At 38.0% G+C, this 19,537-nt stretch overlaps 1 protein-coding gene across 3 annotated transcripts in view; it reads left to right on the plus strand.

The window, feature by feature from the left end:
- Positions 1-19,537, plus strand: part of LOC139722673 (1-phosphatidylinositol 4,5-bisphosphate phosphodiesterase gamma-1-like) — a 104,054-nt gene that overhangs the window by 58,586 nt on the left and 25,931 nt on the right. For 2 of the 3 annotated variants that reach the window (XM_071633966.1, XM_071633965.1), the window contains exons 7-18: positions 40-120; positions 2,760-2,794; positions 3,420-3,471; positions 4,256-4,369; positions 5,497-5,612; positions 7,224-7,309; positions 8,218-8,338; positions 9,005-9,090; positions 11,377-11,514; positions 12,425-12,489; positions 13,175-13,288; positions 16,323-16,504. In XM_071633966.1, the coding sequence (XP_071490067.1) occupies positions 40-120; positions 2,760-2,794; positions 3,420-3,471; positions 4,256-4,369; positions 5,497-5,612; positions 7,224-7,309; positions 8,218-8,338; positions 9,005-9,090; positions 11,377-11,514; positions 12,425-12,489; positions 13,175-13,288; positions 16,323-16,504 (1,190 nt within the window). Of the gene's footprint in view, positions 1-39; positions 121-2,759; positions 2,795-3,419; positions 3,472-4,255; positions 4,370-5,496; positions 5,613-7,223; positions 7,310-8,217; positions 8,339-9,004; positions 9,091-11,376; positions 11,515-12,424; positions 12,490-13,174; positions 13,289-15,434; positions 15,617-16,322; positions 16,505-19,537 lie in introns of all 3 variants that reach the window. The other variant, XM_071633967.1, reaches the window with a different exon arrangement.

The following is a 19,537-nucleotide window of genomic DNA, read 5'->3' on the forward strand; positions in this document are numbered from 1 at the left end:
TGTTGAGCTGCGGTATTTTTGCTTGTGGTTCCCTGACAGGAGGCGGACCAATGGGGGCGCCAAGAAATACCGTTCGATGCACTCCTGTTGCTCTACAACAACCTAGTGTTCCAGCAAGAGGTATGCTCACTGTCTTAAAGGACAAGTTCACCTTCATAAACATAAGGATTGAGAAAATGCAACAATATTAGTAGAACACATCAGTGAAAGTTTGAGGAAAATTGGACAATCGATGCAAAAGTTATGAATTTTTAAAATTTTTGTGTTGGAACCGCTGGATGAGGAGACTACTACAGCTTGTGAGTCATATGCGTACAACAGTATAAAGAAAATGTAAAAGAAAATTCAACATATTTTCACTTTTTTCGCATAATAAAAGAGCACTTGACTTGCCTCTTTCTAAAGGCAGGGGGAATAATATTACCCATAACATTTGTCGGTAACAAGTCAGGGGAATGTGTACTTTTTTCAAAAGATGGAATTTTGTGAAATTCTCTTTATATTTTCCTTATATTGTTGTACGCATGTGACATCTAAGTTATTCATACACTGCAGTAGTCTTCTCATCCAGCGGGTACTGCACAAAAACTTCAAAAATTCATAACTTTTGAACGGATTGTCTGATTTTCCTCAAACTTTCAATGATGTGTTCTACTAATATTGTTACATTCTCTCAATCCTTATCTTTATGAAGGTGAACTTGTCCTTTAAGTCTGTTTCCTCATGTTCACATTACAGGTCCTGTTTACCTTGGGAACAGTGATTAAAAAAAAAAAAAAATTCAAGATATGACATTTAATACATATGTGTAGGTGTGTTGTACGACAAAACATCCTATCCTATTCAATTTTTGCAATTAGCCTAAAATGTAAGGCGATATCCGTATTTTTCTCAGTAAACCGTAACTGTAGATGGTTTAGTCTGGAAACATTTTTATTATTACTATTGTTCACATTTTGTGTATTTAACAACACTTAACATCGATAATACGGATTCAAATTTTTGTAGTGGTTGTTTCTATCCCTAGCTCACATTTTAGAACTATTTTAAAGCACTAATGATGGGTTTTTGTTTCATCTGCAAATGGGAAATTATGCCTTTAATCTTTGCTGGACTTTGTTTGCCGATGTGGCCTGCGAGCTGCTTGGAGTGTTGTTTTGTGTTTGTTTGGTTTTCATGGATTGGCACAAATGTCTAGAAATCAATTGTCAGTGAATAGAGATAATAACCTATGGTAATCTTTATTTGTGTTGTGTGACCATGGCCTTCCTGTTGGACTGAGACACATTGCTACTCCTGAGTGGGTTTTCTAGCTCTTTTTTTTTAATGCTGAATTGGCGCAAATATCAAATTATCAATGAATAGAGATTACCTAATAGTAAAATTTTTTCATGTTGTGTTACCATGATCTTCCTGTGGACTGAAGCACATTGCTACACCTGATGAGTGGGCTTGTTAGCTTTGCAAGTACCATAGCTCAAGTTTGGATGGATTGATGAGTGCTGATAAAAAAACTTGGCAAAAGTATATCCCCCCCCCTCCCCCCCCAAAAAAATAATAATGATAATGGAACAGACATCTTTTTGTTTATCTTCTGTCATTGACTATTGTCGAGATATATATATATATCTTTTTTAATGTTGAAATATGCCATGGAATTGTGAAAAAGAGATTGCTTTTTGTTCTGATCAATAAAATCCAGAAATTTAAAAAAAAAATGCTTGGCAAGTTGATTAGGCTAAGTGCCTTAGCACATTAAAGGTTAAAGACTGCTGTAGCGACATGGAGTTCATGCAATGAAAAGCTGACAAGTTTATTTTTCCATTATGACCGTACACGTGGCTAGAAAGACAGCTTTTCTTTTTGTCTTGTTTTTTGATGGCAAGAGATGTGTGCCGACAAGGTTTTTATTCCATCGTTAATCTAAGCATTGCCATAACAACCAAGAAGGGACCTAGTCTAGCTGAAGGGTGCTTTTCCAAGTACATTCCTCCATTTTGACTTATAACTGTTGCTATAGCAACTTCATGTTCCATTTGGGTATTCAAGAGCTGATGAGTCTAATCTTCCTTTGTGACCCCTGAGACAATTCATAACAATATGATATCTTGGCACGGTGTGATTCCCCGTCTGCTCCTCCATTATTACAACTTTACACATCGATGCAGTTATGATGCTGATAAATATTACCGCTATGGTGCACACTCTCGCCAACTAGCCAAACGATAAGGATCTGTGTGCTGCAATCATGATATTTGTCGCCAACTCAACCAATATTTGCAGGAAAACTGTCATTTTGTATGTTCACTAACTTGTTGATTTTTTTTTTTTTCTTCATGGGGGGGGGGGAGGGAAGTGGCTATTTTAGTTAGGCTGTCTGATGCTTAAAGGGGTGGTATAGTTTTGGTTGAGATGGGTGTTAAGTTCTTAACTTTTACGAGATAATTGGAAACCACTTATATGAAATATTAAAGGGCATACAATTCTAAGAGGAATTAAAAGTTCATTTGTCCCACCTTTTGTCAGGACCACATTGCTTTACTATGTTTTTGGATATCTCAGCCATTTCAGAACCCATTTTCATTAAATAAGTTTTTAATTCCTCTTAGAATCGCATGCTCTTTGATATTTTGTATACATGATTTCTAATTATCTCACAAAAGGGTAAAAGCTGAATCCCCCATCTCAACCAAAATTGTACCATTGAGTTTGCAAAACTGTCATAACACACTTCACTTTTGAATTGTATTCATCCTCAGGTGGCAGACAGACTAAAAGAATACTACAATGACATGTAAGTATGAAATGTGATGTAGCTTCTTGACTTAAGATGGCACAGCATGGCCTTTTATGTGAAAACAAAACAATACAAAACATAAAACAAATGTGATTTCATAGGCTTTTGGTAGTTACTGTCTGTAACACATTTGAACATGGAAAAGCTTGCATTCAATGTGGGATGATTCATGTGGTAAAAGTGCGCTAAGACTGGAGTTGTTCATACAATATGACGTCGTAATGTGATACAAGTTTTGTGAAACTTCAAAGGCTTATTCAACTCCAAAATTGTTTGTGTTAGTGAGTCTTTTTCTGATATTGCCAACCATGCATATGCATGATTATGTCTGTCTTCAAATTTTATGTCGATATATTGTGAATGTAAGGATATTCAAAAATATAGATAATTAGATATATATAGAGAGAAAAATAAATGAATATATTCAGTGCATAGATATATGGAGAGGTAGATAGAGAGATGGAGATTAGTATGAGATATATGAGAGTGGAGAAAGAAGGAGAAGAGAAAAGAATGAAAGAGGAAAGAATGAAAGAGGAAAAAATGAAAGAGGAAATACTTATGAAAGAGAAAGAGGTTAAGATAACCACTTATCAATGACCTCTTCCAATCTCTTTGACAGGAATCGGGTAACGCTGAACGACTTCATCAGGTTCCTCGCTCAGGAGCAGAAGGTACGAGAATTTACTCTCCATGGTTCACTTGAGTGTCCATTCGAACACTTTTTTGGGGCATACAAAGCTGGTATTGATTGCATTGTTAATCAAAAGCAACCCTCTTCAGCTAGCAGTAGTTAGAAATAGATGAAGAATTTTTCAGAAACTTACAAAAAGAGCAGACTTCTGTTTTTATCTTACTTTTTGTGGTATCAACATGCAAGGTTTTGCTAAAGTTTCTGGAAGATGGTATGGATATAGCAGCATGTAAAAACATAAACGAGTGCATTTTTCAAGTGCTGCATATGTGTGCTCTACAAGCTAAATTGTTGAATGGACTTTCTGGAAGTTTTGCATAGATGGACTACGGGGAGTAGAAGACATGTACAGGTTTTGGTAGTGTTACCATCATTGCCTCATCTTTTACAGGGTCATATGTAAGTCACTCTGACTGGATAAACATTTGCAAAATTGTGCAAAATGAGCGCAATGTCTTGGTTGTTACTCAGTGCAAGTTTTTTATCCATGGTGTGGATGAGCATTTTTGATGATGCTGCTTGCTGTGCTTCAACCTTATGGGGTCAAAGGTCAATATTGAACATATTATGATTACAATAAATTGTAATTATTGAAATTGTCATAATATTTGTCAGCATTATCATCATATCATCTTTGTTTTCATCATTATCACGATCATCCTAGTCAATATTGTCAATATCTTCATCATCATCATCACCATTCTCATCACGATCATCGGCGATACCATAACTTTTGTTTTCCCGTGTCACTGCCATCCTCCCAGGACCCCATGGCAAACAACCCCAAGGAGGTGAAGGAGTACATCCGGAGGTACTTTGTGGACTCCGGTAGGCCCTCTCCAGAGTCGGATGCCGAACTCTCATACACCGTGCCAGAGGTCAGTGAACTCCCTTGGGGAGGGGGGGGGGGGGGGGGGGCTGAGACCTTACTTACTCTAGTTCTGGAAGACTTGATGCACAGAAAAATATATATACATATATCTTTTTGTTTGTTTGTTTGTTTTCATGGTTCACCTTCTTTGCATGTCAGGAGGGGAATCTGGCCTGAAGCCATACTATATTTTGATCCCAGAAAAGAGAGTATTTTAACCCCAAGGAAAATTTGGGGAAATACCCCAAGAACTTTTCGGTATGAGACACATATGGAGTTGTCGCCAACTTGTACAAAACTTTTGATTTTCATATTCTACTGATTTCTGTATGTTTCAATGCATATTACTCCTCTATTTCTTTCTCTGGTGTGTACAAATACTCTCACAGATTCATTTACATGTACATATGTCAAAGTGACTAGATGAGGGTTTTCATGTCCTGTAATAGGTGCTACATTGTAGTTAGGGCCTCTATGAGATACAAGTTAGGCGTTGTGATGAGTAATTTGACAGACGTACACATGTGTAATCAGAGGGCATGACAGTATAATTGAGGAACCACCTTAATCATACATGCATTGTTTGATGGGAAATGTGACATTTTTCCAGCACTTCTGAACACGTCCACACAAAGTAAGCTCTTTGCAATTCTATCAGCATACTCAAAAGCGAAATTCTCACCGTGGTTAATACAATGAAAGTGAAACAGAAGACAAATATTTCCTTCTGCCACGATACCTGTGTCTGTGCTTATGGTTGTTGTGTATGAGGTCTTTGAATATTTTTTGCTCTGCAGTGGTCATATTTCAATTGGTTCACTGGTTGAGATAACCTCATAGAATTCTTGGAGTAAGGGAATTTACCCACACTGCCAAAATAGCTATTGAGAGCAAAATTCTAGAAACATTTTAGTCTCGTTTCAGAACTGTACAAGGTAAATAGAACATTCTCTGTGATTTCTTCTAGTTCTCGTAATGAAAGTATATAACCAATAGAGGAAGTTGTTTGCTTTCATTTTTATAGGTCAACATATTGTGTTTTAGATGATTGCTGTTAATAGTTGTGATGAAGAAAACCTCCCAACTAGCTCATAAATGTGGAATCGATTGGTTTCGTTTTTTTTTCCCTCTCAGTTCGTAGATTATTTGTACTCCAAGGACAACGAAATCTGGAATCGTTTCTATGACAACGTGACAGATGACATGGACAGGCCGCTGTGTGATTACTGGGTAGCATCATCGCACAACACGTAAGAATTGAATCCATAGGGAAGTGTGACTATATTGAGGGCAAACAGAGCTCACTCAAACGTCAACACTGCCGTCAAATGTCGTAAATAGCAGTCTTCTGAACAATGCAATATAAAATTTGTCAGCAGGCTATTTTGTGCAAGGTCAGTGTGTGAATACAGAGCCACAGTTTCCATGAATTATTTTTCTTAGTTGTATTTATGGAAAACACACAAGAGATCATAATTCTTAGATTGGAAAAACAAATTGCAGAAGTTAAAACTAAAATTGGAGTAGTTCTCTGTAGCTATATACTAATCGTGTTCATTTCTATTAATTTGTTGTCCAGTATGTTGAATAGGAGACAGACTGAATTTGTTATGTCCAAAGCTAAGGGCATTTTCTGCATTCACAGCATTTTATGCATTCTCAGTATTTGTGCTGGAAGTTGCGCAGATTACCTTCATGAGTAGCGGCCAGATTACAAGATTTTGTTGCCCATATTCAGAGATGCGAACTGTTATTTTTTATTTGCAGTATTTTATACTTTTTTTTGAGGGTGTGTGGATATTTGTTGTAGTTGGTTTTTTTTTGCTAAAAATAGCGCACATTCATGGAAAGTACTGTTTTTCCTAAATTGTATAAATACACACATCTATTGCAGTAAGGCAAAAGTTTTGTTTCCCACCAAAAGTACAACTTTTTTAGCCCTGAGGAATACTGCAGTGCTGTTGACAAGGTTGGCATCCCTGCCTTTTGCACTCACCAGAAATTGGGGATTAACCCTTGGTGTGCCACATGTGCAGACTGGCAAAGAAAACTCCTTAGCATTGTACACACTGTCCAAAGTCACTGGTACAAAAAGGGTTAAAGGGATGGTACAGTATTGGTGGAGATAAGAATTTGACTTTTAACTTTTTGCGAGATACCAAGAAAACACTTATGATATAGTACAGAACATACCATTTTAAGAGGAATACAAAGTTTATTTGAAGAAAATCAGGTTTGGAATGACTGAAACATCCAAAAAGAAGGTAAAACAAAGCGATCGTAATAAAGTGTGGGTCCCACACTTTATTAGAATTGTCTTTTTTGGATATCTCAGCCATTTCAAAACCAATTTTCATCAAATAAACGTTGAATTCCTCATAGAATTACGTGCTCTTTCATATTTCATAAGAGGTTTCTCATTATCTCACCAAAAAATGTTAGAAACCTGAAATTAGGTCTCAACCAAAACTATACGATCCCTTTAACTGTGAGACATCATGATTCACTGGACCAGTCTTCCCCTCACAAGGTTCTGAAAGCATCCTAGACTGAATACAAGGCCAACCATGTTCATGTGAGCTGTGGATCGATCCAACAAATTGATTTCAAAACCTGTGTTGCCAAGTTATTATTTTTTTTCAACGCTTTGGTGTGTGTATCAAACTCCCAAACTCTGGAATGATCTACCATTAGAAGTCCGGAAATCCCCAACAGTAGCAGTCTTTAAATCACGACTAAAAACACATCTTTTTATCTAACTGTTCGTTATTATCGAGCACATCAGAAGCTTTTGCAGCGCAAAAGAATATATGTCTATAGGTTTTGCGCTTTATAAATTGATATATTATTATTATTATCAGGTATCTGACAGGGGATCAGGTGTCCAGTGAATCTTCAGTGGAGGCATACGCCAGGTGTCTACGAATGGGATGCAGATGTCTAGAGTGTGAGTAACCGTGGCAACAACTGTGGCTGTGCGATGACCTGGCAGTGGCCAGGAAGGCAATGTTTGACCAATGACTGAAGTACATTTCATTTCAAGAACCTAGTATTCATTTTACTTTTCTCTACCATGTTGGACAAATGGTGAAAATATATAAAAGGCATCTTTAAACACAGTTAGGTTTGGTGTCACTTTCCCTCTGATTACACAAACAAATCATGGTGTAAGATGAGAATGGCATATTTATTGCCGATAAAAATACTACCAAGGTCTCGGGTTCTTGGGTTCCTCTGGTGGCAATTTTTTTTCCCCAATAGATTAAACAGTAGAAAATGTTCCCTAGTGTTGATTGTTATTTAATGACTATTGAGGAGCCATCATTAGCTTTGTGAAAAATGACACAAGACTCTTAACTGCCTTATCCTCTGGAGGGACTTAAAGCCGCTGGACCTGCGGTAGCTTGCTCATCAGCATTTTTAAGCATTTCCCTTTAGTAGCCACATAGAGAAAATCCAAATAATAATAGTAATAGTAATAAAAAATAACAATGATAATAGACTCTTATAGAGCACTTATTCTACCTTAAAAGATACTCATGGCACAGTGGAAACAGCATGTTATTTACAAGAGAGTTTCATAGAAGATTTAACATCAGACCAGTAAGCAAGCGAACAATATAGGTATTTGTATACATGCATGTATAAACAATTGACAATTTAAATGAAAAAGGTAGGTTTTTAGGTTCTTTCTGAAAGCATCAATAGGAGGTGCTTGTCTTCCATAGAGATATTGAAATACACACGCAATTGTGATGATCAATGTCTCTTCTTCATTTACATGTATGTACAATGAATCCCTGTGTGTGAGAATGCTGAACTTGATGTTTGTTTGTATACTTGTCTGTTTTGCAGTGGATTGTTGGGATGGTCCAGACAGCCTGCCCATTATCTATCATGGCCACACCCTAACAACCAAGATCAAGTTTTACGATGTCCTAAAGACCATCAAGGAACATGCCTGGGTCACCACAGAGTGAGTCAACTGTGACATCAGGGTCCCGTTTTATCAAAAGATATAATCGATTATAAATTTCCTTTCCACACAGACTGCCATAGACTTACTGTAGAAATCAACTGTATATCAATTATAACTCTTCATAAAACAGGGCCCTGTTCTACTTAATATTGTGTTATTCTAAGTGATATATTCAAATTCTGTACTCTTGGAATCTGCTGATGTACATTTTTTTTATATAAAGAGTTTGAGTGCGAAATGGATAAGCACCATTCTAAAACATCCTGATTTCAAAGTAAGTCCGTCATTAAATGCAGCAAAATAAAACCTTGAAATTATGATTAAAGACATCCTGTATTTTCTCGTTATTTTTTGTTTTCAGCTTTAATTGTAGATATCTCGAAATAAACTAGGATGAGATGTTCTGTAACAAACTCTTCGGGTTGTTTCTTCAATGACGCAAGTTGTTCTGCACCCTGGTCTATTATTTGTTTATCATGAGAGTTGTGGATTCTACAGTTCTAGCTGATATGTGCTATTTGATGACACCACTTATTAATTGTGCCTTTTCAAGTTAGAGGAAATATTGCTTTCTCATGCATGAATGAGAGATGGAATATATGTTTGTTCTGCACTGCAAGATGGTTTTATTCTGTTTTTTCCCCTCCTTTTTTTTTTCCACAGCTTTCCCATCATCTTATCAATTGAGAATCACTGTAATCTATCGCAGCAGAGGAACATGGCCTACTTGTTTCAGCAGGTTTTTAAAGGCAAGTAAAAGCTCACATCTTGGAGGTCCTTTCCATGTGACACACATGCATTAACCAGACCATTGCATACAATACAAGTAGCAATGCCCTCCTGATACTAATTATAGGGGCTTTCTCTGAGCAAGCCTGTATAGAGTTACTTTGTGTTCCGTACCGCCTACGTTGAGCTTGCGCTTCTCTACGCTGTGCGTACGCTGGCCTACATACCAATATGCAGAGCAGTACAAAAGGGTACATGAGATGGACACATAAAATTACATATCGTCGCTGGGGCGACAAGACCTCGTATCTACAAAATGTCAAATGTTCAGGAGAGCCAAAAAACATGGCGGCCAGAGCACTGTGGCGAATGGGATAGCCTTTCCTTTAACATGCTGTGGTGACTTCATTTTTGGAGGAAGAAAGTTTGGATTTGGACAGGACATCACTCAACCCATTATTTGACCATTAATCCGAAAAAGTCATTTTCACCAAAATTGCAGATACAAGGTCTTGTCACCCCAGCGATGATATGTTTATATATTTTTTTTTTTGGTATACTTTCCTGAACAGAGCGCAGGATGCAGAAAATTTGCAATTCATACTCAAGTCTCAAGTCAACACTACATGTACCTTTGCAACAGTACACAACACTACGCTTTCACGCACCAATGCCTACACAAAAGTATGCTTCCTTACGCCAGTCAGTCAAAAAATCCTTTGAGGCTGGATCCAAAGATTTACCCATGCATTTTGTCTTCTCATTCTTGTGAACCTTTTTTCATGAGTGCGCAGTCTATTCTATTTCTGTGCACAACACAACTCTATGCGGGCCCGGTGTGAAAGTTCCTTGTTATCTCCTCCTATTACACCCACGGTGCCCCCCCCCCCCCCCCCCCCAAAAAAAAAAAAAAAAAAAAAAAAAGCCTGAGAGAAAATATGTAAAACACACCAACAAGAGCACTTAAAAAACATGAGTCCTCGAGCGTGTGAAAAATTATACAGTGTACTAAATTTGTAATTGATGAAATTTGACAGTACCAGTAAATGTGCAAAATTACCATCGTAATACAAGAAAAGCCTGTCTTTTGTCAGCGACTTCAGGAGTCAGTGTGCCCCAAGAAGTGAATTGATGGCCATCCTGCTACCGCTGGCCAAACAATGAGTCTTTCACATCCAGACAGTCTCTGTTAATATCTCTTACACAGTTCTTGTTAGCACTCGTGTGTATTAACTCTTTCTGTGCCATATTCGCGCGTTCGACTCAGTCAACGGCGTGCCAACTTCACATATTCTGCTCAAACCCACAAACCCGCCCAAACCGACCGATAAATCACCAAATTCCGCAGTACAATGGAAGCTTTTCTCACGCTTCCGTTCGTCTCACATAGAGCTTGCATTTTATGTGGTGATTGACTATCAAGCGGTGTTCCCTAATAGATTTGCGTGTGAATTCTAAGTTTCTGGCACTGTTGCGTGTGCAAAAGTCATGCCTTTATAGTAATGTAGCAACTGGTCATTTCAAAGAAAAACAATCATCGATTTGTCATACAATTTTCATCAAAGCAAAGCTTGGCATTTTCTCTACAACTTTGCCCACTACATGTCCAGCTTTAAACAGAAATCTATGGAAGTAAAATAGATTTGAAAAATGGAAGGTTTTTTCAAAGCATGACTGCATTGGTGTCTTAGAATGATGTGGCACACAGAGCGTTTCCACCATGCTGCATAAAGAGTTAAAGATTCAGAGTAGTGGGAAACATCTTGGAGCTTCTGTGTCCCTCTGTGGCCAAGTTGATGGAATGATAGAAGAAAGACAAACTCTGATATGCTGTTTCCTCTGCAAATAAAATCAATCAAAGAAGGTGCACAAATACTGGGACTAGAGTAAAAGGCAATCAACACTTATCCGTTATCCCAAACAAGGCTCTGTATCAGAGAGAGGCACGATTTCAAAAGTGTTGCAGATACTTTACAATAATCCATTAAAAAAAAAAAATTACACACCAAACCCCCCCCCAAAAAAAAAAAATATATAAAAAACCACACACACACACACACACACACACACAATCGGGGCCTAGGAACCCTGTTTTCCCAGTGAGAGGTCAAATTTACTGCAAGAATAGTGTTGATAACTGTCCACAGATCTGCGTTTATCGAGCAAGCGCATGGTCATTCACCGCTCTGCACAGAGCGGGGCTCTGATTCCTCAAACACCCATGACATGTGATACCACACTTCTTGTCTTGCCTGCACCTCCCTATGCCCTGCGTCTGATTAAATTCTCATAATTTCTCCTTGTAGACGATCTCCTGACTCAGCCCATCAACCGAGACGCCAACACTCTGCCAACCATCAACGAGCTCAAGCGGAAGATCATACTGAAGCACAAGAAGCTCCCCGACAACGGCAACGAAACCTTCACCGTGCCGGCGGAAGACAGTAATCGCCCGCTTCCTTTGTCTTTTTTTCTGTCATCCAATCAGTAGAGCCGTAGGAGTCAAGAAATGACTGAATAACAAAATAATGCTAGACATTCTTACGTAAATCCCTCACCCTTTAAAAATCAGTTAAGGCATGATGCATTGAGTAAAGAGAGAAAAAAAAAATGAATCTTGGGAACCGCTGCTAAGCATTTCCATGGGTATGACCCTTAATGTTTGGGCACTGTAGTCTTAGGAAGCAACTGGCTGTTTGCTATGCTGTGTTTGCTATGCTGTGTTTGCTATGCTGTGTTGTCTCTCAGGCACCAAAGAACAAGCCTATGATTGATGCAGTCTTCTTCTAAAATTACAATTACAGCATCAACTGGTTGGTTTGTTTGGTTTTGATATAGTGTTGTATAAAATGACTGTCATTTTGTGTGAAAAAAATTTTGTGTGAAAAAAAAAATGCTTTGCAGTAGTAGGATCAACAGACTGGGGACTAAAAAAGGAGGTCTGTCCCATTTTTTGAAGCGTTATTAATTGTATTTCTGGTAGACATCTGACAACAACCAGCAACAGTAAAGAGCTCACCATAAACACAGTTTTACGTGTCAAATTACATGCTTGCATCAATACCTGAAACAGTGAATAAGACCTTTGGTGCACTTTACCTGATTATAATCTACTCACAGAACTTGACACAAGCAACCGTACAGTAGAAGCTCTTTTAGCCTCTGAACACACTGCATGCATGATGCGCTTTTATAACTTTTTCTCATTTCATACCTAAATGAAAGCAAATATGCAGGAAATGCATCATACAATTGTCACCAGCTTTCATGTGCTCAGTAACATTTTCATTGATTTTCATAGATGATTACGTAATGTAACAATTTGTTGTGTGAATTTTTTATCATTTGGTGCAGTCTCTGACCTTGACTTGAGAAACTCTGTCAGGAATGGAATTCTTCTCCTGGAAGATCCTCAAGATGTGAGTAAATTGGTCTCTGGTTTCCATGATAACTGCAGGGAACTCATCCGGTATGACTATTGTATGTACCTTGTCTTTGTCAAATCATCTCATGAACCCTTTCATCTGAGTAGCTTGTTGTTCATTTCAAACTAAACCAGCTAATACGACCACCATGACAGTTAAAGGGACTGTACAGTACTGGTTGAGGTGGGGATTCATGTTTTTGAACATTCTTAAGTGAGATAATGAGAAACCTCTTACGAAATATGAAAGAGCATGTAATTTTAAGAAGTATTCAACGTTTATTTGATGAAAATTGGTTTTCAAATGGCTGAGATATCCAAAAAAGTATAATAATAAAAGGCGACATGCCACAACTTTATTAGGATTTCTTTGTTTCACCTTGTTTTTAAATATCTCAGCCATTTCAAAACCGATTTTCATCAGATAAACTTTTGATACCTCTAGAATTGCATACTCTTTGACATCTCATAGAGTGGTTTCTAAATATCTAGCAAAACATTAAAAGCTAAATCCTCACCTCGACCAGAACTGTACACACCCTTTAAAAACCATTCAGATCAAGTGTGAATTTTATTTTGATTTCAGATATTAAAAACAGCAAATAAATCAAAAGGGGCAAATTTTGTCTGTAGGCATTAGCCTTCTTTCATCATTTGTTCGTTTATTTTTAACTTCACAGCAAGAATGGGCACCCCACTTCTTTGTCTTGACGGACACGAAGCTGTACTACACCGAGGAGACAAACACTCAGACCAATCAGGATGATGATGATGACACCAGTCAGCTCGATATGGTAAGGGACCAGTAGTGAGATGGTGGATGGTAGGCATGGTAACAGCAAACATGAAATTGCTTGGGATGATGGTGAGGATGATGGTGATGGTTTTGATGATGGTGATGATGGTGAGGATGTTGATGATGATGATGGTGATGGTGTTGATGATGATGATGGTAATTGTTGGTGAGAATGGTGGTGGTGATGGTGATGATGGTGGTGATGGCAGACCTCCCAACCATTCTGAATTTGGAGGAAAGAATCTGAATTTTGACCATTCCCAGCTCTTGTTTCAGGAGGAGTTTCTTGTTTTTCTTGATAATATTACTGCACACTCCTATGGGAACTCCTCTTCCTTTCCTACATATGTACTTTGGTGCCAAATCATCCCTATTTTTCAGTCAGAAAGGTTGGGAGGTCTGTGATGGTGATGGTGATTGATGGTGATGATGATGATGATGATGGTGATGATGATGGTGATGATGATGGTGATGATGATGGTGATGATAATGATGATGGTGATGATAATGATGATGGTGATGATGGTGATGATGGTGATGATGGTGATGATAATGATGTTATGATAAGGATGATGATGATGTCGGTGATAATGGTGATGATGATTGTGATGATAATGATGTAATGGTGAGGATGATAGTAATCTTGGTGATGCTGGTGCTGGTGGTGACGATGACAATGATATGACAGTAATGATGATATTGATGGTTGGCAACGATGAAAAAATCTGAGACTGGTCATGAGATGACTCATGTTAATATTGAGGTCCTGAATTGTCAGCATTTTGAAAATTTCATGTTTTTACATGTATAAAGTGATTGTTGTGATGAGGCTAGATTAGAATAAATATGTCCATTACTGACTGTAGGCAAGAGATTTCCCTGGCCATTATAAAGCATGATTTGGCTAGTTTGTTTCTGAAAATGAGCCAGTTGTCAGTGATTCAACATAGAGTTGTTGGTTATCAGTTTCCTGATTACTCCAAGAGTTATCAGGCTGAAATAAAACTTGAACGATTACAAATTCAGTAGGGTAGAAGGAAGGGAATTGACCCCCACAGTTTGAAAACAGTTCAGTGATACTTGATACGTACTTGCATACAACATGGATTTGAAACCTTAATCTTTGGGCCATTTCGCCTACGAGGAAGACTTACTTGGAAAATCAAATCAAATTTGAATTGAATTGAATTGGATGGAATTGATTGATTGGAATTGGACTTACTTGGAAAATCAAATTTGAATTGAATTAAATTGGATGTTAATGTGATTCTCACACATACGCAAAACCTTAAGAATTTGACTGGAATGACATACTCTCTCTGTTGCTAACTTATGCTCTGGAGAGAAGAGGTGATAAGGCATACAAAAAAATAGCACATACATTGTATGTAATTTTTTATTCTGAATTCATCTTAATATGTTGTTGAGGATCTTTGGACGCGTGCTGACAGGGTTGATGTTTTTCAAATGAAATCTTGAGATGTCAGGGTACTGGAGAAGTGGAAATTTGTCCACGAGGATTTTTTTAAATCTTGGCTGGGTAAGATAAATTTCATGCTTTTTTAATTTTGCGGGATCAAAATGAAGAGTTTGATAGCAAAAGGATTTAACTCCATTCGTGTGAATTTGAGGTAATTGCTATTAAAGCTCCTAAAAAACAAAGGAAATGATGAGAAAATATGGGTTAGTTTTAGTTGTAACATCAAGCATATTATGTAACAAGTAAGGTGCCATGGGAAAGGTTTTATTTTGCTCTGTCTGATGATGGACTTTCAAAAGTATGGTGCTTGACCTATTTTGGGATGAAATTCTTCCAATATGAACTAGTATTAGATCTACATTAGTTGATAACAAGCAATAAAATTTGTGTGTTTTTATTTCTGCTTTGATTTCACATTGGGCAGAAATTTCCACTTTTAAAGTTACTGATATCTTAGGAGGTAAGAGTCTCCATGTCATTTTCAATTTGGTAGAAAAGTACTTTTCTCTTTTTGAGGACACGGTGATGCATCAACTATTTGTAACTTGAAAAGATTATGTCTGGGAAGACCTACAGATTAATTGTGGTGAGTCTCGCTATGCTTTGATGTGAGATGATGGTGTGACTTCAGACTTGCGTTATCGTACCATCACATGATTCCCAGCCACTGGTGATAGACCAGGAGCTGCACTACCACGAGCCCTGGTTCTTTGGCCGGCTCAGCACGGCAGATCGCAGCGGGACGTCCGTGGCCGAAGACCTCCTTAAGCAGTCCAAGCGAGAAGATGGCACGTTCATTGTGCGCCAGAGTGACCAGAGTCAAGATCAATACAGCATTTCCTTTTGGTATATATATCAAATTCGTTCACGCCAAAATGAATGTGGAGTCTTTTCTTTTTGTTTTTTGTTGGAAAGAAAGATCAAGAATAGTTCTCTTGCGCTTTTACACTGAGCCCAGGCTCTTGCGGCCTTTTTGCACATTATGCTAGCCATCAAGCAAGTGAATACGGGCTTCTGCAGTATATCTTGCTCTGCTTGCTGTCGGTAAAAATCATGATTTTATATGCTGGAAATATAGTGTGTCGAATTTGAGCCCTCGAATCGAAGATGGTTCCCGTCATATCCTCCCACGGTAAAGAAGCATCAGCAAGGCTCACTGTATTGAAGATAGCTCGCCTCAAAGCTGCCCAACCCTAGTACCGTCTCGACGAGAGTGGCTGGCTACCGGTAAGGTCGACGACCATCATGTCCAGTGTTGGTCTGGAGTCTTGTGGCTCACACAAAGCAGACTGGGTTGTGATTGAGGTCCATGCTCTGTAAGCAACTGGATTGGGGATGCTGCAAATGAGGATGCATGGTATTGCTTTATAGTTCAGTGCTAAACATACTCAGTTAAAAAAAAAAAATGCTTGCTATGCTAAGACGCTGTAGATATATATATCTCTCTGCTCAGCTGTACACACATTTAGTTTTGCATGTTTCTTTGCTTTATTTTTTTCTTTTCGTTTCATCTTCTGTCTCTGCCTCATGCCCTGATGATGAAAAAAAAAAGGCCACGCCCAACGAGGAGCTGCATTACTCAGAGCCCTGGTTTCACGGGAAGCTGAACACAAACGCCGACCAGCAGCCGCGGATGGTGGCGGAGGAGCTGCTGACGCGCTATCAGCAGGGCGACGGCACGTTCCTCGTCCGGGAGAGCGAGACTTTCAAAGGGGACTACTCCCTGTCCTTCTGGTACAGCCAGCTTTTCTGTTTCTTCCCCCCCCCCCCCCCCCCCCCACTCCATCATTGCTCTGACACCGTCCTACAATTTCACAGCCCTCTATTGCACATGTTCACCTCGTAGTCACATACAAACACTGTAGGACCGACAGCCAGAGATGCCTTGGTAGGAAGTAAATGTATCAAAATTTTACTCCTTTCAATTTGGTTCAAAAGTCAACAGTTTGCAGTTTGTACAGCAACTAACAATTTTTCTGACCAAATTCCATGATAAGATCTATCAAAAATTTCATATTCTGAGTGTTCCCACGGATGAGAATTCCTCTCATGAACACAAAAGAAGCCAGATGTACCCCACACTGTAACATCATGCAAGTGAACTTATGTTTGTAAGAGATGGTCTGTCTCATGAGTAAATTCTTACCAGCATTGAGCAAAATTTAGTCAAAATTTAGTCGTGGTCAAAGCATTGAATTACCCTACAAATAAGAAAAATCCTTTAAATATTTGAGAAAAACAGAAAAATGATCAATGGAAGTTTAAGGATGAATGAATGGTTACAAAAAGAAAAACAAAAACCAAAGAGAGTACATATATTGGCATTGATACAGTGGTGTTGATTCCTAAGTCTGCTCAAATGGTATTAAAATGTAACTGCATGCAATATTTTCCACGCAGGTGTGCATGCAACATTTTCTGTTTTTACAATGTATGAATGACCATTGACCTTTATCCCAAGCAACTTCTTTCAAGGACATTCCCAGGTGCCACAAGAAATATATGCATGGAGTTAGACATAACTCATTGTGCCGAGGTCAATAGCATATCAGTATTGACTGCAGTGACACCTGGTACTTAATTGAAGTCACATTGAATTTTATCCCCCCCCCCCCCCACATCTCTCTGGCGAGTCCACTGTGTAAAACTACCGATACAACTAGGAGAGATATAAAGTCGTCTTTAAAAGAGAAGGAAACTCAAACATGCATGTGAATTGAGAGCAAACTTAGTAGAACTCATTAGTGAAGTCAGAGGAAAATTGGACAGTCCGTCAAAAAGTTACAAATTTTCTAAGTTTTGGTTTGGATGAAAAGACTACAATGCTTTGTGATGTCATGTATCGACAAAGATATAAAGAATAGATAAAGAAAATTCAACATACAAGGTTGTATTTCCACTTTTCTTGCATAATAACAGAGTACTGACTTTACCTAATTTAGAAAGCAAGGGGAATTGTATTACCCTTGACTATGTCAGTGACAAGTTGTCGGAATATGTGCTTTTCATAAAGAATGAAATGTCACGGAATTCTGTTTATATATTCTTTATATCGTTAAACACACATAACTTCACAAACTGTAGTACAGTAGTCTTCTCATTCAGCGATGCCTGCACTAAAACTTTGAAAATGCATAACTTTTCAACGGATGCTCCGATTTCCCTCAAACTTTGCTGATGTGTTCTATTAGTATTTGCTAATATTGGGTTTCTTTCCTTTTTGATTGTGGACTTGTATATTTAAGGTGCACACTCTTTCATATTCTTGGGTCATATTCTGTGTCTATTCTCTCTTCGCTTTCCTCTCAAACTGAGCCTTGAATAGAGCAAACTTAACTGCATCATCTTTGCCACACCCAGATAGCAAGCAACTCCTCTGCTTGAGTTTTTCCTTTAAACAACAATTGTGTACATTTCTATAAACATACAATTTGTATGCTTGTAATATTTTGCATGGTGTGGTTTGATTTCATTTTAATTTTTGATAATTAAAACTAAAAATGCGAGTTTTATGTTGGTACTTAAATGTTTATGTAGTAAATGGATAGGAATTGCACGGATAAAGTTGAAGATGAAGACTGTAATAAAAAAGAGAGAAGAAAAATATAGAAATACCATCTGCAAAAAAAAAAATGTAGATATATATATATAATTATGTATACATATGAAATTTTATTATTGTTAATCAAAGTTTGCAAATGTTTGAAAATTCAAAGCTACTGGTTCGTAACCCATTGGGGACGAGCTGATTATGCCATAACACGCATTTCTTATGGACACCTGCCCAAGTATGCTCAGGACCAATCTTCAACAGGTTCAGAAGCAAATAACAGCTGCAGTGTTTCGAGTCGACCTGCATGTATTTTGTGCAAATACGTAATCTCCTGCACTTTTGGCCGCATTCAGCCTTCCGAGCCATTTTTCTCAAAAGTATGTTTATCTGGAGCCCCTGTTTCATGAAAGATGTAAGGATAGCAACCCTTCCAGAAATGTCAACTTCCGTAGCAACAGCCAATCAGGAAGCAGGACCCTTGTCGTTACCATGACACTTGTCATTGCAGCAAGAATTGCTATTCATCATAGCAGTAATTTAAAGGGATGGTGTAGTATTGGTAGAGATGAGGATTGGGCTTTTAACTTTTTGTAAGATACCAAGAAACCATGTATGAAATAGTACGTTGCAAAGGCAATGAGCTGACTTATATAAGATCAGGAGGCTGAAAATGTAGAGAATTTCAAAAACGAAGATTCCCAAATTCAGAAATGCAGAAAAATGAACGTTCAGTGACTATCTTAGGCTCTTTGCTGCAAGGTTGCACGATGGGGCTTCTACCCCTTGATAAACTAATAGGAGATTTTGTCCATTTGCCCATTACAATAATGTACATTATCCAAGCACCAGCATTATGTGAACTGTTCTTCTTATTATGTAATATGACATGCCCCTATAACTGGATTTTGGGCAGAAAAAAAAGGAACCTAAGGCTTGCATTAGAAGGCTTATACCCTGAGAGGCCTTAGAATAGAACTTTAGAATAGAAATTTCAATTTTATACAGCCCACAATCAATTGCCATGTCACTTTCTGTCGTAAACTTGTATTCTTTATCGTAAAAAAGGCTGGCTTCTGTTCTCACTTTTTCTTTTACTATTCTTGATTCAAGAAGAAACTTATTACATCATTGTTTCGATTTTTGTTTTTGTTTGTGTGTAGTTTTTGCACCAAGCAACAATCTAATACTTACTGGCTTGTGCTTTAGCATATAAT

This window comes from Diadema antillarum, unplaced genomic scaffold (genome assembly GCF_040938485.1).
Source record: "Diadema antillarum isolate AM-2024a unplaced genomic scaffold, OU_Dant_1.0 scf00000169, whole genome shotgun sequence".
Lineage (NCBI taxonomy): Eukaryota > Metazoa > Echinodermata > Echinoidea > Diadematoida > Diadematidae > Diadema > Diadema antillarum.